At 43.3% G+C, this 23,407-nt stretch overlaps 1 protein-coding gene across 7 annotated transcripts in view; it reads right to left on the bottom strand.

The window, feature by feature from the left end:
- LOC142571814 (major facilitator superfamily domain-containing protein 12-like) overlaps positions 1-23,407 on the bottom strand; it is a 66,007-nt gene that overhangs the window by 11,766 nt on the left and 30,834 nt on the right. For all 7 annotated transcript variants that reach the window (XM_075680450.1, XM_075680454.1, XM_075680449.1 and 4 more), the window contains 7 exons: positions 22,349-22,590; positions 15,196-15,403; positions 14,324-14,459; positions 11,653-11,829; positions 6,310-6,402; positions 4,219-4,311; positions 2,835-3,017 (listed from right to left, as the gene is read on the bottom strand). In XM_075680450.1, the coding sequence (XP_075536565.1) occupies positions 2,835-3,017; positions 4,219-4,311; positions 6,310-6,402; positions 11,653-11,829; positions 14,324-14,459; positions 15,196-15,403; positions 22,349-22,590 (1,132 nt within the window). The remainder of the gene's footprint in view (positions 1-2,834; positions 3,018-4,218; positions 4,312-6,309; positions 6,403-11,652; positions 11,830-14,323; positions 14,460-15,195; positions 15,404-22,348; positions 22,591-23,407) is intronic.

Genomic DNA, 23,407 nt, shown 5'->3' with positions numbered 1-23,407 from the left:
GACCTTGTCACTACTAAAGGCAAGCTTCAAACATTTACTAAGTGCGAGTCTGCAGTCTTCACACATCTTATCATTTTACTGTAAACACACCAAGCAGCACTACGTGCCAATTATTTTGCTCCTTAGTTTTGCTTTTAAGAGTGCTGCATACCATTTTCCTTGACATTTTAGCATTGGCCCCCTAGAAATCTGCTGCTGTTTGCTCACAGACAGGCAAAAAAATACATGAGGGTCAAATTATAATTCCCTGAAACTATTTCTATTTTACAACACACCGTGCAAAGAGCAGAGCTTGTCCTCAACGTTTCTTTTACCACGAAGATGTGCCCACGAGTTCACTTTTTGCATGGCACTTGACCAGCGACGCATCCAGAAATCTTTTTGGGTGGCGGGAGCGTGCACACGATCGGATATAGGGGGGGGGATTAGAGTGGAGGGGAGTTGAGCAAGCAGCATCCTTGTACACTGAAATTTCGGGGGGGAGGGGGGGCACGAGCCCTGTGTCCCTGCTTTTTTCTTATCTCCGTCTTTTTGCGCTGTAGATTGTGAATTTGTTCCGACTCGCCCAGGACAAAGATAACATAAAGCTGTCCGAATGCTCTTATTTCACTAACCCTCTGCGGCAGGTCAAGATGGCTTGGGCCCAGCCCGTCTGGGCGCAGCGCCCGCACATATGAGCCAAGCCGGAGCCATTTTGACCTATCGCAGAGAGTTAATGGCAGACTTCAAATAAATACAGACTGGGATAGTTTTACTTTATCCCAGCCCAGTACTACATTCTTATTCAGTTCTTTAATATGCACCTAAACAAAAGCTCACACTATTTTGTTTCATTTGCATCAAAATGAGGTCATGGCAGCCAGGAATCAAACCCCCAATAAAGCGTTCATTAATGGAATGCCTTAGACGTTGAGCCATGGCCCTTCTAATAAAGGCTACTTCACATATACATGGCAGAATAGCAGGAGACAGCTAACGCTGATGTAGTGTATGTCCTTCAGAGTAGTCATGGCACGTCAGTCTCGGAGACCAAAGAATAAGGCATTATCATTAGAAGAGACAAGTTGCAGGCATATAATCTTTCTGGCCGGACCAGTAAACCAATCATTGTTGGTGTTCACACAAGCAATTACTTCTTGGTTGACAGCGCGGTGAGATCGTCGCACATTCCTTACTTTTTCATTCTACTTTGAATCTATTACTCCCATTTTATGGCACCCAAAACACTGCTTTTGTACATGAATGTTCACTATATTTGCTCACAGCCTAGGAAATGCTAAAAGAAAGATGCAGCACAACACAGACGAGGAAGGACGAAGAGCAGACATGGGTGGCACAAACTTTCAACTGTTCTATTTCTGTCAAAAGCTATCAGCTTAAGCACATTTTTTATCTTAGTTTATGTTGCGCTACATCTTTCCTTCAGATTACTTAACCAATTAGCCCTGCAAAAAGCCTTGTTAAGTTATTATGCTTCTGATATTCATGCAAGCACAGTGCACTTCACTGGGGCTGCATCCCTGCACTCCCCGCATCTCACATCAACCATCCCTGTACGCGATTGGGCAGTAACTGTCTGGTTAACATGTCAGGCTATCAGCTGCACCTAGACATTGTGGCGTGGGCTCAAGCACTGCTGTTCAGCATCCTCTCTTACCGTGGCAAGGGGCAAATAAATTACTTATGCTGAATAACCTCTGACCTCACTTATTCACATCGAATTTCAACTTTCCCGAGAGTCACACTGACTTCCTATGAATCGCCTGTGACTTTCAGAATTCACTTCACTGAACTATGTACAGTCAAACCCCAACATATTTCACACAGATGTAACAAATTGTCAGATATAGCAAGGAAAATCTCAAGTGTTTCTTGCTGATATCAGCATGTAACAAACTACAAACTTATGCTTAAACGAATATCAGCTATAAGTTATAACAGAAATATTTTTGTGTCAAATTTAACATAATTAAATGGGCAGTTGATTGTATTCACTTTTCAAGACTGCATAAATAAGGCATGCTCAATATATTACCAAAGCTATGTCCAAGAAAAAGGGATGAACACATCACACCCCTCAGAAGCTACTTAGGATATCATATGAGGGAGATTGATAAAGTTCATACTATTGTCAAGAAAGAACAGAGATTAAGCAATGAGACTCTGGCTGGAGTTTATTCAGAGAGTCCACAATGACATTAACCTGCTGTACTATTTGTTCAAGCGTTATCGGCCAGTCAGCAAGCACTTGTGCATCAATTTGTGGTTCATCATCGAGCGACAGTTGGCCACTCCATTCTGTGTTGTCCAGGCTTTTTTGATCACACTGAAAACGTCTGCACGATTTCACAAAAGTGTCATAAGCTCGGACGTTGTCACCAGAGATTTCCACCAGCTTGGCGTGAATCCCCTTAACATTGTGTTCTTTCAAATGCAGAAAGTAGGCCGCTGCTTGTGCTTTAACCAACTTTCCTGATGGGTGCTGTCATCTTTATTTTGATGCCTTAGCACCATTCTTCAGCACTATATACAATACTACTTTTGTATTCCGCTATAACTAGAGAGACGTGCGCTTATCTGGATACCTAGAGTGCACCCCTTCTCCAAATTTATAATAGCGCTAACAGAAAATTTATCAACACCCTTCTTATTTTCCTTTTAGCTAACCAAGCCAAGGCTCTACTAGGCCCGAGTGTAACTCAGAGGTATGCGACAGTGAACCACAGGTAAACAGGTGTTTATCCACCATCATGCAACACAGCAAAGGCAATCAAAGGCAGCACAAATCAAACCTTATCACAGCTCGTGAGCCCAGAATGGTGTGCAATGCTCACCGTGTGACCGCCAATGAGTTCATTTGTGATCGCAAGACTGGCAAGCAGCATGGTCGTGCTCGCAGCACCCACAACGGCGGCAACACCATATATCTGGTAATCTCTGTATGTAGGCGACACCTGGCCAAAAAGGATCCACAAGGAACCACTGATACCCAGTGCACCGCCAAGAAGGTGCATATTCTGTGCGAGAAAAACAGTAAAGACAGAGATAATTGTTAGTAAACTAAGGACAGTTGTCTTTCTTTTCTCTTTTTTTTTTTCTTTTCTTTCTTCAGGCAATAAGCTTGCATTTTAATACCCTTTCCTTTCCATCAAGATGACAATTGTCAATGGTGCCTATGAGCATACCATGAACACTGCAATGGCTACAAAAACACTGCTAAAGATAATAACCGCAACTATTACAGGCCTGAATGAAACTCTCTGCTAAGAGCACCAAAGTTGCTCAATGTGATCATCCATAGCTGTAATGCTGCTGCAAAAACCAACATGCCACCACAGCTAAGTTCCCTGATCATATCAGGTATGACGTGCTTGCTGCGAGATGGAGACAGTGCAGCTTTTTGAAATCTGTATTAATGAATAGTTACAGCATCTATGGATGTCAATGCTATTCCCCAAGTTTATTGTCCATCGCTTCAGTTGTGGGGTACTGCAATGAGTGTCACAATTTTTCTCAAGCCTTCACATAATTTGAATGGCCTAGTTAGTTTGCATGCATGTAGATTACGGATTTCATCGCTAAGGCTGCACATTCAGTGTACCATCAGAAAAGACTTGTCTAACAAAAGAAGAATGGTCACTTATCTTTGTTAGATTGTTAAGATGACAAATGCTGAATAAATGGACTCTCCCATAAATCTCACATTACATCACAGTTCCTCACCATTACTGGCATAGTGGTGCCAACAGAGCAAACAGTAGAATTATCAGGGTTATTTCAACTTAGGTTTAATCAAACCTTATCACAGGAACGAATTTCGACTAATGATATTATCATCATGGTTATCAGCTCATTAGTGAAAAAAATAACAAATGAGTGGGCGGGGGTAGTAAGTAGCTAGTGAAAATAAAGCTAATGAATATGCCAACGGATGCTGAAAGCAAGGAAACCAGTAAGGAAGCGATGTTTTTTCAGCTTTACAAGCAGCTTTCTCTTTGAGTGCACTACTTTTGCAAACTGCAGTAAATAGGGTGTTTGCTTAAACCTAAGCAACATTTTATGTTAAAGAAAACGCCGCCTTCTCGCACTTGCATGCTGCATTTTCAAAACAGCACTTTTCGCATCAACCTTGAAGACAAAATTTAGTTTTTTAACGTTGCTACTGCAAGTACATAACATTCAAAAAAAATATTTATGTGTAACCACATGACTGCTTACCTTTGTTCCTATGTGCTTTGCTGCAAGCTTTATGGGCAGCGATGACACGAGGCCACTCACATACATGACAAGCGGAATGATTGCTATGCTTTCCTGCAAACACAAGTGGGATTGGTATAACTATGGGAACCAAGCAACATTATTTCAAGGATGAACAGAAACAACTCGAGATCACTTACATTTGTACTGAGCCTTGGAAAAAAGAAAGGCAAGGTGGAGGAGAAAATAGTTGTAGCACATCAACAATCCCTTCAACAACACTGAGAAATTCTGTCAGTTAGGCATTTTTAACAAGCCGCGATGAGAGCCGTGCCAGATGTATAACCCTATAAGATGCTTTGTACACAATTGTGTAAGCCAAGGAAGTAAGTAACAACAAAAGCATTGATGAAAGTAATGACATGTAAATTTGTCGCATGCATCTTGAAACTGTTTTGATTTGGATGGTGTTGCAAGATTGAATAGTGGGTTTTAAATGGTTTAGTAAAACGAGTACGAAGGCAGACGCTGGCGTGTAGTTGCTTGGTTCAATTATCGTGTCGTATGTAGTGGGTTCACTTCTTTCACGGTTTTTCACATTGTGTTGCACCAGGCATAATTTTCAAGTGCCTGGATAGGTGCTTTTCAAGCCTGCTAGAGATTAAAAAGTTGATGTTCTCATATCTGATATTCCTGTAATGAGTTTTCGCATAGAGTCTATATTCTGTAAATTTGACAAAACTCACTATAGAACTGAAAATTCTTAATCTAAAAAAAAAATTAGATTATGAGGTTTCATGTGCCAAACACACGATCTAATTGTGAAGCACGCCATAGCAAGGGACTCCGGAAATTCGGACCACCTGGGGTTCTTTAACGTGCATCTACATCTAGGTACATGGGTGTGTTCACATTTCGCCCCCATCAAAATGCAGTCGCCATGGCCAGGATTCGATCCCGCGAACTCGTGCTTAGCAGCCCAACCCCATAGCCACTAAACAACCATGGCAGGTAATTCTTAATCTATTTTGCAGCTGTACGCCTTTTATGATATTGAATATGCAGGAAATGTGGTGAAAGTAAGTTTTCAATCAACAGAATTCATTGGCATCTGAAAGCATTAACAAAGGAGAAACCAGGAAACAGACAGGGACACTGACTTGCCTATCCTGCATGTGCATTGAATGCATATGGTGCATTCAATTAATGTCTCAGCTGCACATTGCACCTAGCTTTCCATGGTGCTATCTTCTCCCACCGGCCTCCTCTTTTCCATGTGCCTTTTTAACATGCTCTTTCCCCTTTCTTTCTTCACTAGCTGTTACTGTCGAATGTGCATACTGTTGTGAGGACAGGGTGGGAAGTAAAAACAACCAGTGTGCAAGAAGGAACAGTGATTGTCAGGTCGTGTATACACGACAGCCTTCTATCAAATTTGCATCACTGCAGTGTGCTCTTCTCTCCCCATATGCAAAAAAAGAAAGGGGTGGGGGGGCACAATAGGGCCAACAGCCGCAAATGAGAGCCGCAAATGAGAACAATGAGTGTTGCGGGCGTTTTGAGGTGGCACAGGCAACATGGTGCATGGCTGTTATTAGAAGGAGTTTTTGATTTTAATGTCATACATGTGCTGCTTGGCAAAGATAAAATTGGCAGGACATAAGCTGGATTACCATAGGTGAGTCGGCACTCATGTCTATCTTACTCCATGGGAGCAACTAACAAAACTGCCAGGCCATCAGTAAAATTTAGCATGCTGCCTTCTACCATGACAGCACAACTGCTTGGGTGGTTGAATGGAAAATTATTCTACCTCAAGGATACAGTGAAACACAGAAAATGTGCAGATTGCGCTGAACACATCAGATAAATAAAAACTCATTATGGGTTGCAATTGCACAGGCAACCAGATTTTTCTTGAAAATAAAAAAATATATAAGTAGGTTAGTTGTCCGAGAGTCGATTTAATAAATGCCAGTAAATAGAATATCATTTAGTTCTCCAATTTTTTTATGTGTCGGCATTTCCATGCAGTCTTGGTTCCCCTTCAATCATGCACATCGCGCTTCAGCTCACATTGAACGCAACTGTAAACCAATATGTTACACTCACCCTTCGTAGCAAAAGTGTGTCCTGAATGTAGATGGAGATGTACACCTGATTCAGGTTGACGTATAGACGAGTGAACATGTACAGGAGGGCAACCTGAAACAACAGCCCCAAATTAGGTAACGCTCAGTCTCCAAATATAAAGTGCACCTTTATAGTCCTGGCTCCTTAGGCCTTATGTGCAATAAAATTGCCAGTCTGCACTCTGTCCTATCTCATTCTCGTCATATTTTGTGCAGTACATCACTTGTACTATCTCTTCAGGCTCAGATATGAACTGCCCAAGGGGAAAGGCAATGCAAAAGACAGCGTGCGAATGATCAGTCACTATTAGTACGATTCTCTGATGTTTCTGTTTAATGACACTAAGGGTTACACACAGTACAACCTCGTCCATATGTTATGAAAAAAACATGAGAAAACAAAATGTGTCTCGGGTCACCGAAGCTACACCAGCTCAATCACGTCAGCGTTGGTGCCAAGAAATTATACGTAATGGGATTGTGTCAACATGGTTCTACTGTACCAACTGGGAAAATGTATGATTCTAAGTAACTAAAATATCTGACACTCAACTGTAGTTGACATCTACATAATGCAAAGCGTTGTGCGAATTGTTGCGGCATGAGGCACGAGTTTCTGACGCCCGTTGAGCTGGTAGGGCTTCGGCAGCCTAAGACACGTTTTGTTGTTTTCCTGTTGCGTAGTATATTAAGATGGTGATGGGAAACCAAACAAAATCAAGCTGGTGGGCGACGCTAGATGCCACTGGAGCAGAACGTGATGATGACATCGTGCTGCCTGCTGCGGGAAACAGTAGCTCATTTGGGTTATCGCCTACTAAAAGCATGCAGTACACTTCCAGTAGCACTATGCCCCACAACAGTAGGGTCGGCAACGATATCTGTGAGGTGTGTGAGAATGTAGGAGGAGATTTGCTGGTACCGGAACAAGAAACTGAATGCGCCGGTGTTTTCGTGTGAGACAGGCGGGGCGAGTATTGCGGGAAAGCTGATGCAGCAGGCAACTACTGTTCTCGATTGCATGCGCCTCGCGCTTTTTCTTGCTTGCACGAGATCTAGCAGCCGGAAAATGTAACATATGATCGCAGTCTGCAGCAGGGAAAGGCAGCGCGTTTGGATTATCACCTATTAAAAGCTCCCAATGGCATGCACTGTCAAACAGATAAGTGAAGATGCTTATTGAAATAGAGTTGGTGGCGATAGCTGAGGTGGGGTGCGACAGCCCAGGAGTTTTGCTGGTACCAGAATAAGAAACTGAGTATGCGCCACCATTTTCATATGAGACGGGCAGGCGAGTATTGTGGTGAAAATGCCGCAGCAGGCGGCTACTATTCTCGATTGCATGTGCCTCCCACATTTTCTTGTTTACATGCAATCTAGAGGCCTGAAAAAGTATTGTACGATCACGGTTTGCCGATATACTGAACTTTGGTACTGAAAGATCATTATTCTTGGGAATGTATGAACCGGTAAAGAATAAGCATAACTCAATTGGGTAATTTTGTGTGTTCTCGATTGCAAACACTGGTGCTGGGAAAACATACGTAATGGGATCATATCAACGAGGTTCCACTGTACTACACAGCACAGTTTTCTTCTACTCAGCACATATCTGAGCTTAAAACCTTAAACGCCCACATAATTTTTAGGAGCATGAAACCAGGTTGTTAAATAAAACTGTTTTCATTACTGGCATTTAATGCAAGTGATTATAATTCAAAGTCTGAGAATACTAATCTTATAAAAGCAAACTTTGTGGGGTTCTTCAAAAAAATTGATAGTCACTTTAGCATACGCCAAAGAGGGTGAAGGCAAAAGTTTGCGCGTTCAAGAGACATTAATTAAATTACTTGACATTCTCATCCAAATGCGTTGATACTTCTTATTGTTGTTTTCCCACCAAAGGTCATGGGTCTGAGTGCCTTAATTTACACTACCTTAATTAAATGTGCCTTAATTAACTTCACCCAAATTAACAACAAAGGTCGTGGGTTTGAGTCCCATCAAAGGTCAAGGGTTTGAGTGCCTTAATTAACTATACAATAATTAACTGTGCATTAACTGTCTTAACACCAAAGGTGGTGGATTCAACTTTCACATAAGCTCGAGGGTTCGAGTGCCTGAATTAAATCTATCTTAATTAACTTTGCCTTTCTATTTTTTGGCATGATGAGCTGAATCAGAGCCAGCTGTGGAAGAAGATGACGACGAACGCGAGAGCAGTGGCACAAGCACGAGGGGAAATATGTAAATGCTGGCATGATGAGTGGCATCAGAGCCAGCTGTGGAAAAAGATGACAATGAACATGCAAGCAATGGCATGAGTGTGTGGTTTGCACGAGGTGTGCTCACATGATTTTCTGTACCACACACTGTGTTTTCCAGATGATCGGGGGCATGAACCACTTGAAGCACCCCTCACCAGGCCCCATAGCGAATTTTGGTTATACGCTGGAAGTTGTTATGTGTCCTCTAGGAAGCGTTCTGCCGTAAAAATTTTTCAAATTGGCTCTTTAATAGCGGAGATACAAATATTTCAGTGCTGCAAACCCATGATTTCAGGAGGCAAGCTCCACTGCCAAGCGAGACACTCTCTCCGCTGGTGTAGCCTCTGCAAGTGAAAGTGCTTCCCTGCGTTCTCCCATACCGGACCTGGAGGATACCGTGACGCATACGTCACAAGTCCCGCTTTCATTTCTTTTTTTTTTTTTTTTCTCCTCGCATTTTTGCGGCACGGTGCATTTCCGCCGACAGCGTCGCACTTCAGCCAACAGCTTCGCACATGAGCTGTTGCAACTGTCGCGTTTCGCGCAACGCACGATCTTGCGTGCTGTGCACGAGGACACCTGACTAGCGGTGTAAGTCAGTGCTACACGAATACTGAGGCAGACACAAGAAGATCACAGAGCATGATCTACACTGGCACACAGTAGAAAATGACATAGTTTTGGCATCTGCGGGCGCGACCGCATGATGTGGGAACAAGCAGACGAAACGGAAGTGCATCTCTCTTGTCACGGTGCGAAGTAAAACAAAAACATGCAGCCATTTGGTTTGTGTGTTTTATTATTTCTCTAAGCTTTACTTCGCCTATTCAAGCAACATATTGCAAAAATAACAGCTGTTGCCTTGAACAATTCTCAAAGTCAAGTGTCACTACAAGCAACGTCACAGCACGAACATGTGTACGTAAGTGCACTAGCATGTGTACGTCATCCACCGGCTTGGAGTGCGGCGGCCACAAGGAGAAGAGAAAACGGGTTTGGTTTAAAATTTCCGACCTTTCTGTGGCCTGTAGCGATGTAATACTTTGCAAACACGATCGTTATCATGCATCGTATGCTCTGCGCTTGGCTGACCGCTCAAAATGGCCAGACATGGTGAGCGGCCCTTTAAGGCTTTTGCCTTAATAAGCATAAGTTCAACGATATCTTTGTCTCGTTACATACCCTGCCTTACTACACAGCCAAAAGCACTAAGGCCATTTCCCAGTGAAAGCACTTCATCCATAAAATATCTGAATCATGTCCCAATGTCCAAGCACCATTCCGGAGACAGGCAGGACATCCGCCAGACATCCAATTTTGGATATCCTAGCACGAATGTCCTAAGGATATCGCACATGGACTTATTTCAGATATCCTACCATGGATTTCTCAAGGTGCTCCTACATGGGCTTTTTTTTTTACATACACGTGAATATTTGTCCTCCAACTGATGGTGAATTCCAATCGCAGATTCGGAGTACTTCTGGTAGTAGTTTTTCTGCTCCTTGCAGAGAAAGTCTATTCTACTGGGAGATTGAGAGTGCTTCCGGTATCTTTCAATGGCAGATCGGCAGCAGCTACACCACTAGATCCACTCCACGGAGCAGCGCTCTTTACTCCGCAAAAATTGATAGTCGACCGGAAGTTGCGTTATGTCAGGCCACCCACAGCCAAAGTAACGCTGTGGTACCGCTATGGTGCGCACGCCCATGAACACAAATCGCGGTCTGTTGGAAGCAATGAGTGGTGCTTCGCGTCATCGGCTTGCACTTTTACTGCTTACGGAGAGCAATGATTCATCTTGCCTAAGTTACAAATCGAACAATGGGGATTCAAGTAACAAAGAAGCTTCAGAAGCTACTGTATTCAAGCAAGCTTTCGACATCCATGTTTTGAGCGCCAATGTAGAGACTGAAAGTAGCATGTTTTATCAACGATGTCGCTACCCAGCATTCAGATGAAGAGGTAACAACAGCTCCTTTTCGGAAGTTCACATTGTAACAGCCTTTACTTTCGTTGATGAAATGCAGTTCCGAAGGCACTTCAGGCTGTCTTGATGTGTTGCCACCTAACTGATCGTGGGCTTCGCAATGTCTCCAATGTTCCCGACACGCAATCACCACGGACGAGAGAAGCAGACTTACATGCAGTGTTGCTTATGTTAGAGTGCAGGAGACTAAAAAGAAACGGGAAAAAAGAAACTCACGCGTGCGAGTTCAAGCCGAAAAGGCTGAAGACGACAAAAAATGCAAGCAATGCTGGGTGCATTTGAAAGGGGATGTGTGCTAGTGCCCCTTGCCAATTGCTCTGGCGATAATGCCTGTGTTTCAATCACAGATTTCATTCTGATGCCCTCCGCCGTAGCGGAGTGCTCTGGCACAGAGTTCGTCAACCACTCTGAATTCGCCTTTGGAATTCACTATGAGGCTTTGTGTTTGAGTTTCCTCATAACAGAATTATATTTTCGTGCATGTTCAAATTACAATCTGAAGCTCTCATGCCTGCAGCTCGTGTGTACACCATACCTTACAAATTTTCTGATGCAATTTACTATGTGAATTTGAATAAGTTCAATAAGCTACTTGCACTTGGCAGAAGGCCTAGAAAAATGAGCAGAATTGCCCTCCCGCACATGTGATGCGCACATAATGTAAGCACACAATGTATCTGTTCTTGATGCATGGACGCTCTACCCATTGCATCTGTCATGCAGTATGTGTTGCAATCGACATTATGGTAACGCTGTGTAAAAGACCGTGTTTTATGCGTTCGTAAAATGCACACATCATGTTCCTATGATGTCCCTCGCAGACATGCAAGCAATGTCCGCAGAACACAAAGTAAATCCGAATGGTCATTTGAGGGATGCCCGCAGGACGTATTTGACGCGTTCTTAGGATATCCATGTCCTGGCAGTAGATGTCCACAGGATATCCATAGGATGCCATTGTTGTTACTTTGCTATAGAGACTCCTTAAAAGGCATTCTCCCTAAGCTAAATGCAGTTACACACAAGGAAATAAACAAATAAATAAAAGGGCCAGGCAAGTACACACCAGGTAAAAGCCTTTCTCCCTGAACCAGTCTTTCCACACAAAGTGGTGGGAGCGGTCAAGCACCAATGACCGGATGTACTCGTCCGTATGACGAGAGCGGCTTTCCCGGCGTCCGCCTCGTGATGGATCACGAACAACCAAATGGAAGATGAGTGAGAAGAAGGCCCCAATGGCAACCTGCAATTAGAGACAAAGGCATTTTCTTGAATTCTTGAATGTCACGAATAACTTGCATGCAAATACCCACGCTATGACGGTATCAAACTGCATGGCTACATGCTCAAGTAAGAGAAGTCTCAATCACAATTCAAACTCTATTTTTCATTCTCACTAGCAGGTCTGCTCCTACGTTTTCTTTTTTTTTAGCTGTTGATCAAGCACAAGATTAAGAAACGGTTCCATTGTAACAGCAACACACACATTAAAGGCACCATGGCTTATTCTAAGAAAGCATTCACCCCAAAATACTATCAAAAGTGGCTTTAGAGCAATTTATTACAAAGGATGGAAAGTCTTAGGGGGCTTAATTAAATCACACCTGCCATATAACAACCCTTTCATTTTCTCTCACAAATATTTAAGTATTTGAAGGTACCGGTATCTATATGTCTGCCTTCAGGCCTAAATTTTTCAAAGTTCTGCACAGCAACAATAAAAAACAATAAAAAGAACTTCAGTTATGGAGTTCGCAGTTGAATTCCTTTCTGGAGTACTCAAATAAGTAAAAGATAAACAAAATTCTCTGATGAGCATGCATGACGTCAACTGTTCCTCTACTGCTCCAAACGAAAAATCTCACGAACTTGTGATACATGGCTGAAATCTTTGGTGGATTTCCTTGCTGCAAGCTAAATTTAGCAGAATGAGAAGATGGAAATGCGAGCATTCAAGAGCTGCCACACAGGCTGTTAAATAAGCCACTATGCTGATAAACCAAATTATTTAACAGGGAGAGGCGGGCTAGTTGGTAGTCGTTATTGGAATGCATTATGTAACCGCGCAAACGAAAATGGACGAAGAAGGAAATACACAGAACAAGAGCAGAACTTCAACTCAGATTTACGCCAGGAAAGTCACACATTTATACATGTATCATAATCACACTTGATAATCATCGGACAACCATCACTCGACATGCGGGCATGAGTGGCACAAATTTCTATATAAATAATCTAACTCTTTTTCACTCAGTGACACTGAAGAGCTGCTTACGCAGCTGCCAGATTGCATTTTTATACATTAAGCTTCATAGATTTCTCGGCTCAGTTCTGACGCAAACATCTTCAATACTTTTGTGTCGCGGAACCTAGGCACGCAATTACGACAGTGGCGACAATGGTCAGCCAGTTTGCCACCCCCCACAAATCCTTCTACCCTTGCGCGGTGCTCCTGCAGTCTGATGTTTAAACACCGTCCCATCTGCCCTATGTAGCTGTTGCCACAAGAGGTGGGTATCTGATACACTACCCCTATTCTGCATGGGACGAACCTGTCAACATGCTTGATACTGCATTCATTTCTTATCTTCCTTCCCAGCACCATGTTGCCAATGCCAATGTCGAGTGATGGTTGACCAAATTATCCATGTTCACATGAAATGCCTGTTGTGCTAAATAAACATAGCCGGATGCGTGAGTCATGAATGCTTGTTAATCTGAGCCATGCATGCAACATACTGACGTGGCCCTAGATCTGGCCCTTCTGCTGCATGCGTTCGGAAGGTTTACAATGGCCCAGCAAAGCATATCACCCCCAACACAGACATCTGTGTAATGTGCCTCTGGTATACCACTCCACTTCATGTAAAGCGGGTACAGTAATACTGCAGAAGCTACGTAAATAGCATAGTCACAGGAATGCATCATTCTGGCATAAATTCTTGACATAGTTCTTGACTTTGACATAAATCCTTGACGTATAAGAACTACACTGGAAACTCATTATAATGAAGCCAAAGGGTTAGCTGACATTATTTCATTATAGCCATTACTTCATCATATAGATTATTGCCCTTTACTGCAGTATATGCCCAATGGCCTGCACAACACGCGAAGAAGACTACAGTTCCGCAGCCTGCCAAACCGCTATGCGGCTACGTATGTGGTGAAATTTTCACGAAACAACAGCAATAGAATCTCCAGCGTGTGCAACATGCAAATTTTTGGCACCAGATGCAACAGCCTTTACGATACTCTGCTTCTGTTCCAAGATGATGGTCCTTCACTTCCAGTTCCTACCGGGTGTGAAATTGGCAAAAAAGCAATGCGTTTGAAGGCAACAGCTAGCACAGTGCGATGCGAACAAGTCCGTCGTGTTCAAGCAGCACAAGGCACACAACATGGTGCACTGAATGTGGAGCTGGGGTGGTATTCTTGCTGGGGCAATGTTTATGTGACAATTGATTCTTACATTGTGATTGCAACATACGAAGTTAGCCTTATGCTAAATTATGTAGCACATTGCAATTTTGTGTTGCGCACGCAGATAGTGTGAACCATTACTCTAGCTTCTACAGCATGGTCTGCTATGTATGAAATGGTTGAACACGTTCACCTGTAGAAGAAAACAGTCAAATTTATTCCTTATGTGAATGCCCCTTCAATAGTGCGTCTATAATACCACAAAGCAAAGACAAAATGAATGTGCCCAAAATCAAAAGGTGAGCACTGACCACTATGAGGACAATGTCTCGGAAAACATGGCCATCGGGAGGCCCAACTTGAGCTTCGTGGTCTGCACCTGATATGCCCAGGGCGGCCCAGGTAACTGTGTACACAATTATGTTGCTCGCCACTGTCCAAGCATAGCTGCAGACCAAAAGAAAACAGTGACTTTGGTGAGAATAAAGATAAAGTGAACGTATGACTAGAAAATACAGCAGAACACCATCATGCAACAAACCCACATTATGAACATGAGCAACCAATTGGACTTAATGTCCTGAAGGAAGACCATGAGAGCCACTGCAGGGTGTAGCACTCTGGATTAACTTTAACTGCCCAGGGTCATTTAATTTCCACAAGTGTTCTTGCATTTTGTCGTCATCAGAATATGACAAGCCCGAGTTACCGGTTGGTGTCAGAAACCAAACCCATAACTTAGTGTTACCTTAATTAGTTATTTGCACAATATGTACCTACCCGGCCTCAAGGGCACTGCTGGGGGGACAAGCAAAACATAAAACTGGTGCACAACGACACCCATTCTAAAAGCAGAAGAAAATATACGTTGTACACTTATATACGAAGGTACCTACATCCATAGCACAACTAGGCATATGTACACGCACAAGATACTAAAGCAACACATAGCAATGATATAAAGGAAATATACAGTAAGTGTACTGAAGAGAAGCATGTTGAATTTCAAATAAAGCAGCAGATTTAACTGAAAAATTCATATCACAACTGAGAAAAGAATGCATCACTGACCAGATCTTCTGGCAAGTGTTTCCATTCTGTCACCCTTTGAGGGGAGGAAGAATTAGGCAACATGAATTAGCAACAGCCTTGTCATTGCGCGGTACGCAACAAGTGTCCTCACCGCATCGCATTGAGCTCGACCCTCTCATGAGGGATGGGCGTGATGTCTGGGATGAGAGACAGGTGGGAGATTTGGGTGGACGCCCAGCCGAACTGGAAGATGATGATGAAGGCCGCATAGTAAACAAACTCTGCCTCCTGGCTGCTCGGGTGGCTGCCCAAGGGCTTCGAGAACAGGAACGGGAAGCTTCCAACCACACACAGCGTGCCTGCATTACAAAGAGCTGGCTAAGTTTTCTGTTTCTGACTGCCACCCCCAAAAATTCCTGAGCTGCCACAGCCAGCAAGTGAGGCAAACAGGTAACAGACAAGCTGCACATTCAAACAAACAAAGGGGCCACTGCCCCACATGGTGTACAATATGTGCCTAGTTAGCTATCATAACATTCTAGGAAAGCAGGAGAGGTGAATGTATTGGCTCCTTACACCTTATTCACCATGTTCCATTTTGAAGAAAGATTCTTACGAGTGGCTCTTCTTAACTTAGTGTTGCAAGACGACTCGCACCAGTTGAGTTTTTCTCAACTGGTCTAATTACCATTGGAACCTCATTTGTGCAAGTCTTTAAATGAGCACATACATATCCTTCGTTTGCATGTTTGTGCTCAAAGCAACAGCAGCCCAGCCTCGTCTCAGTGATATCACACTGGTTAAATTGTCTATACCTTGGCAGTGCCACCATGTTCACTTGTCTGTCAAAGTAATACAACTTTCACGCTTACAGTAACAAATGCAGACATAACTAACACACCACAAACATTTTAGAAGCAGCATTGGCTCTGTTTTCCTCCCACCAGGCACATATAACACCAGGATTTCACAGTTTTTAACTTTGATGGTAAATTATGATAACATTATCTACATTACCACATGTCTACATTACCATTATCTACATGTCTCACATTATCACCTATGCAACAGGTTACGCTACCAGACAGCGACACTCACTAGCTGTAACTCCATGTACAACATGTGTCAACTGCTTCAAGTATTCCTTTTTTCCGAGAATTATAGTAGATTGGAATAAGCTGGCCGATAAAACTGTAACACAGGACTCATTATCACTTTTCGAAACATATCTTTAACTTTTCTTTTTTTGTACTTGCTGAGATTGTTAGTGATAGCACTGTTTGACTGTATGATTGGGAAAGATCGCTGGAGTAACGTTAAAGGGCTTGTTTTTACGCCTGTGTTTTTTGCGCCTGTTTCTTGCGCCTGTTCTTGCGCCTGTTTTTTGCACTTGTGTGAAGAACTTTTTGAGTGCAATTCCCCATTTTTGTATTAACGCGATAGCGTTAAGGAGCTCGTGTCGCAGAAAAGCCGGTGTCGTCGGTGTCGGCGTCCGCGGCGTTGGCCGTGAGCGATAAATCACGGCAGGCACTTCATAAATAAAAAGCAACTTCCAAGATGGGCTGGGTGGGAATCGAACCAGGGTCTCCGGAGTGTGAGACGGAGACGTTACCACTGAGCCACAAGTTCGATGCTTCAAAGCGGTACAAAAGCGCCTCTAGTGAACGCGGTGTTGCTTAGAAACGAGCTGTTTCTAAGGCTCAGGCGTGCGTCGCTTGCTCAGGCGCACATTTCGTTGTCGCGCCGAACGCTGCGTTGCTCGACGCTCACCGCGTCCGATGCTGGGCGCGTAGTCGCTGCGCCGTAGCCCAATACCCCTTGGCGGGTCGACGGGAACGCTGTCGCGTTCCACTCTTGAAGGCGAAGCTTAAGTGTCCTCCAATTTTTTATTTTGTTTTGTGAACTTATTCGTGTACCACGCTGCTAAGATTTTGTTTAAGATTGCAGTATATATAAATAAATAAATGAATAAAACATGGTATGTGGCCACGTTCAGACACCACCAGAAGTGCAAGGTTAGGGGCCAAATACAGGCTATGGCCTTTTCGCCCAACTGTTACTAGATGTGCCAGATAAGATGGCTTTCAACAACATGACAGAGAATTTAGTGAACCAAATAACACAGCTTGTGCAGCATGCCAGACATGATGCAGCACCTGTGCCAAGTGACAAATGGTTACTACAGATAGAGGCGTGAAACGTATTGCTAATACAGAAAAACCTCGATCTAACGAGGTTCGTAAAATCAGCACTTTACTTCATTATACAGTTCAACTTCAATATAACGAAGTCAGTAAGATAGGCAATTTGCTTCGTTGCATCGAAAATTTCGTTGTATTGAGATTTGATCTTTTATGCAAATAAGTACAGTTGCTGATAGATTCTTCTTACAGAGAAGGGGCTGCAATATTTTACTAATTATTGGGCAATCAGAAAAAGAAAATCTGAATGAGAAAAAAATTATTTGGTTGCGATTCGTTCATGAAAGATACAGTTTGATGCCATGTCAACGATATCTTCACTTCAGCGATACGATGTGAAGCCAGCCACACTTTCACATCCACCCCGCCCTCGTGGCTGATAGTGTGACCTGCGGTGGGCTATCATGACAAGCACCAGCAGCGAGGAGCCAATGCTCTGTCTGCCTCTCGTTTCAACATGTTTCCAAAACTTGAGAAGGCACAGCCTCCAGCACAAAACACGCGGGAAGACAGCACATGATGCCACACTGTCTGAACTCGCCCAGTCCTCACACAAGCAGCAGATTACCTCTAAAATAGGGCGCGCGGGCTGCATATGGACTCAGCCATGCTGATAGCAATGAGCAGCCACATCCGCGCCCGAAAAGGATGTGCGCACCACCGTGGTGAGTTACCATATATTATCTAGGTATTCCTTCACGGCAGCAGTGAAGTTTCGTTATATTGAAATCATGTATAAACACACTTCGTAATATAGACGCTCAAAGTTCATGGGGTCTTATGGCCAAGAAGTTATAAAAACAGAAACAGCAATAAGAAGTTAACTACTTCGTTAAAAATTGAAAATTTCTTTACACAGTTGACTTCTGTTAATTCAATCTTGATGAGACTGATGAAACTGGTTGAATTATCCAGCAGGTCAAATCAAACAAAAGGCTGGGAAAAAAAAACACCGAAACATGCCGTTGATTCACTCGGTACTATTGCCTTTAAGGTCAGCCTTGCCGCATTACAGTCGTTTTATACGGTGAAGCATACCAAGTGGGGAAAGGTGCGACTGTTAGGGGATATAGCATGTGTTCCTTAATTTACAACCGCACATACGCCATCTTCGGTCACAGTACTAGCACCGAGACGTCTAGTAAGTTTACTGGCAGACTTTCAGAGCTTTAGATAGACCCCCGCTCTTTTGTTGGCATTAAACATCCTCTAACTTCCCGATTTAAAAAAAAAGTTTTATCGCCTCCCTTTTCACTAGCTTTCCCAAAATGCAGATGGTTTTTCTCCGTTTCTCGGTGCACATGCGTATAATTAAGGAACACATACTAGGCCTGGTTAACGGTCTCATATAGGAGACACACATGGCGGGCTAACCTGGGCACAAATCACCACAGGCACAACAGGCTGGCGCTCCGCTTGTCCCCTTTCATCTTTCCTTGTTTTCACTAAGCAACCATAACTTTTTATGGTCTACTGAGCACCACAGCAACATCAGAAACAGCTCCGAATGGCTGCCAGTATGCTTTTCAGGCAGGGGCAGATCCAGGTGCCTACTTTAGGGTGGGGGGGGATTGTGCAACTGACCAGACATCTGTAACCAAATGGTCATGATTCGTTCTCAGTTGCATCCCTTAGTGCATTTTTCATCAACATCTTGTAGACAAACATGTAACCAGTTTGAAAACAAGCTATTGACATCGATGGGCAAGGTCAAACCTTGCAGTAGTACTAAAAACTAAATACTGTAGAGACAGAAAAAGGAGGTGAAAATAGCACTTAACCTTTTCACTACCGAAAAAAATGTAGACACAAAAAACAGAAATGTTTTCAACATTTCATTTGAAACAGCTTCAAAATGTGAAGAAAGGAATTGCGAAAATAATTTCATTTTGAAACAGTACAAATGAGTGTCCACAAACATGGACATTAGTCGGGAGCATGGTAAAAATAAAAGAAACAATTTTACGCTTGTAAGTTCAAGAAAACATTGCATTTCATGCACCAAACTCTCAACTTTGCTTTGAAATCTCTGTTGCAGCATCGTATTGCATTTTCAATTTTACAATATTCTGGGAAGTGGTCAAAACCATTTTCTCGTATCACCGCCAGGCAGCTAGGCTGGTCGGGTCTCTAGAGCTGCTGGTCTACTTTCGTACCTTTATTCCCAGGCACCATTTGAATTTGGGACAGATCTAGTAAATATTTTGGCGACATGCTGCTTGAAAGACAGGAGAGACCGCACCTCTTTTTGTTGTAGGTGCAAAGCTGTCGCATCGCGAGAGTATTCAACCCATGCATTGTAGACAACAATGTCGAGACAATGTATGAGCATCCTAACGGCCCTTTTCTGGTATCTTACTTTCATCCTAGCATGTGAAATATACCTGTCGATGAGGTTCACTCCGCTCTTCAATTGGTTATATTCTAATACAATATCCCGGGTGTGGTACTAATCTTTTTTTCGTTTCAACCTTTGATGAGCACTTGCATGAAGACATAGGGTTTATTCCAACAGCACTGGAAAAGGAATTTATGTCTGTTATCTTTCCATTTGACCAGACACATACTTCTGTTCACACATACGAGGGAGGCTGATTCTTCATGGCTTACTTTGGTGCCACTGGGAAAGTTTACAGCAGCACCCTCAGTACGGTTTCGATTTACTCTTCCAATCATGAACTTTTTCTCGTGAAATAAGCAATTAAAAATTTTCAATGCAGTAAAATACTGATTTGTGAAAATATGTGACTGCTGCTCAGTTGTTTCCACAAGCTATATTAAGACTGCTCTGGCTAGGCCACTAGCTTTCATGTCATCAGAGAGGACTGTATCTTTCCCAGTGTATATAAAAAAAATCAAGCACTAACCCATCTGGGGAGGTCTAAACAAAATCCTGGAGATAACGCGCTGCAAAACATGAAAAAAGATGCGGCAAATCTCCAAACCCACAATTTCTGTCCACAAACATGGACACGCTTTCAACACGTCTGATAAATGCGAATTTTGGCTTTCAGTGCATTGAAACTTTGTTAAGTAATTCACAAAGGACAGTGCCATAAATGTTACCCACCGTATTCCATATAAAATAAATATTAATTGTGAAAACTTAAAAAACTTATGCCTTGGTCGCCGCGTGCTGTGCAAGTTGGTCACCGCCAATTTGTTTGCTTTATATCAGCCGCTGAAGGTAACTTGCGCTGCCCCCTTTTGGAGCATGAGTAAAGCACGCTCTGTGCGATGAAAGGCACGAGTTTGAATGACACTGAACAGTTTCTAGGTCTATCAATACTGATAGGTGACTTGCACCAGTACGATCTCCTAGCATAGCAGTGCAGAGTAAGGGAGCACATGTCTCTCAGTAAAGGAGGAAGAAAGGAAGGCTCCCTCCTTGTGGCCACCCTGATGGTCCCGCTTACTTAAACAATCTTTTACTTTCTGAAGGGGCAAAATTGGAGGTAGAGAGGAAGCGATTAGCTCGCTACCACAAAGGTGGCAGTTGCGTTAGCCAGTTTTGTGCCTAATAAAAAGATAGAAGTGAGGGGTGCTTTCTTCGCCGCAGCGGCCTAAAACATTCCATGTGTTGAAAAATCGCTGTCAAGGGAAGTGGAAGGGGGTGGGGGGGGTGGACTAGTCAGTGGCTTTGGAGGGGACGATCGCCTAACCGTCCCGCCTCCCTGGATCTGACACCATTATTAGGCGTCTATAGGTGCTTATACTGCAACCGGAGATGGCGCATGCACTCCTGTATAATTAAGAACCACATATTATATGGCCCGTGATAGTGGCCCCTTTCCATTCTTAGTACGCTTCAGCGCATAACACAGCTGTATTGCGGCGAAGCTGACCAGTTAAGTTCGAATTATTTAGCAATGGCTAATATTGAGACTGAAATAACAGAAGTATGGGCCCATAGAAATGTGTAGACGGTGGCTGGGACTTTCTGTCAGGGTCGAATTAACCAATAAAATTGAATTAACTGGAGTCAAATTACCGGACGTCTACTGTACTGAAGTTTGTTATATCAAGGTTTGTTACATCATTGGTTTGTTATATCACTGAAATTCTGAAATTCTGAATACTGAAATTCGATCTTTTGTGCTAAGTACAGTCACCAGCCTAATTTTTAACCCTCTCTCCCGCTCCATGGATGGAGCCGTAAAATTTTCCGAATTATTGGGCAATTGAAAACGAATTTCAATTAGAAAAATTTTCATTTTGTTGAACCTGAGCGGCAAAGATATGGTTTTACGCCATGTCGACAATATCTTCACATTGGTGGTATGAAGTGAGGTCTGAGGATTTTGTGTCCAATTTGCCAGCGCCACCACTAATATGCCCCACAATGGGATGATGCTGAGGGGAGCTTACACTTTGGCTGCTCCTCGCTTCAATGTGCCTCCAAAACTTTAGATTGCAAGACCTCCAGCACTAAACATGAAGACAGCACACATAAAGCCACAACCATCTCAGCTCACTCAAGCTTTGTACCTGCCGAAGCTTACTTCCAAAATAGAATGCACTTACAGCCATGCACAGCCATGGTCATGCTAGAGAAAGAGAGGTGTACTTGATCATGTTATTGCACGCTTGCAGTAACATTACACTGAAATCCTGTATGAACATACTTCGTTATATTGAGGTGCAAAACACATGGTGTTCTAGGGACAAGAAGTTAAATACTTCATTATATCGAGAATTTTGTTGTATTGAAGTTCATTATATAGAGGCTTAACTGTATGTGGTGACAACTAATAATGTGTTACATTTGCAGACTGCATTAGTGCCATAGCAAAATAATTATTTACAGCCCCAGTTGATGTGGGTTCCACTATCCCAGAAATTTCTAGAGTCAGCACCACCAGCATCGGTTTTATAACACGTTGTGCACATCTTCTTTGGATAAAACCGCAGTGGTTCCACGAGGGAAATGCACCACAATGCACCAATTGTAGCTGGCTTTGGATCCAGATCTTATGGTGCTTCAGTGTCATTCAAGCTTGGGATTCTGTAGACAACCCTCTTTCATTTATGTGCATTTGTACACTTACTCAAAAAAAAAAAAACAGATGATAAAAGAAATGGTACTGAGATGTGCAGACATACCAATAAGATGCCACGTTTTCCGGCGGCCGTAATGACAGAGCCAGAAGTCATCGTCTCTATCCGACTCGATGCCAACAAATGGGGTGGCCACAGCATCCGCCACCTGGCCAACCAGCAGTAGTGCACCAGCCAGCGTCGGACGCAGCTGTCGCACGAACGTCAGGTACACCAGCAGATAGGTGAACCACATGGAGGCACACAGGTCATTGAGCACATGGCCAACACTGTAGGCTATCCGAACCCTGCAGGTCAAGCAAGGACAAGGGAAAGTAAGGATTAAGCAAATTCCTACATTCAGTGACAGGTCAAGAACGCCAGTGGCAAATGTCTATCAAAGGCAATGGGTACACCTGTGCTAGCCAATTGCCTCAGTGGCTTACTCCCTCCATTTCCTTCTTACTGTCCACAGCCCCTCGTTTGACTTCCTAAGACAATGCAGTGCTGTGAACCTCCTAACCCTGATGGGAGGCAAGGGGCCTGTTCACTCTAAATTGCTATGTACACTTCTACGAAAAAATTAACTGGGCCACTCTGCCTTCCATTATGCATCTTTTTGGCAGCTGCACACACCTGCTCACAATACTATAGTGGTCGGTGTTGAGCGTTTGTATGGAAGACACAGGATCTCAGAGAGACATGTTTATTGAGGTTATGCCACTATAACCGTGTTGCTTCAGGGGCTGCAAGGCCTAGCCTGCTTGACGTCCAGGAGCGGGTAGTAGAAAAGGAGTTGCACTACAGTGTAGTGGCGCTGTGTTCATATAGGAGGCTTACGAAAAGGGTTCTACTCAAATTGAGGACGACGCAACGAGCTATGGAAAGAAGAATGATAGGTGTAACGTTAAGGGATAAGAAAAGAGCAGATTGGGTGAGAGAACAAACGCGAGTTAATGACATCTTAGTTGAAATCAAGAAAAAGAAATGGGCATGGGCAGGACATGTAATGAGGAGGGAAAATAACCGATGGTCATTAAGGGTTACAGACTGGATCCCAAGGGAAGGGAAGCGTAGCAGGGGGCGGCAGAAAGTTAGGTGGGCGGATGAGATGAGATGGATGAG

Source organism: Dermacentor variabilis, chromosome 2 (genome assembly GCF_050947875.1).
Source record: "Dermacentor variabilis isolate Ectoservices chromosome 2, ASM5094787v1, whole genome shotgun sequence".
Lineage (NCBI taxonomy): Eukaryota > Metazoa > Arthropoda > Arachnida > Ixodida > Ixodidae > Dermacentor > Dermacentor variabilis.
This window is presented reverse-complemented; position numbering and strand designations above follow the sequence as displayed.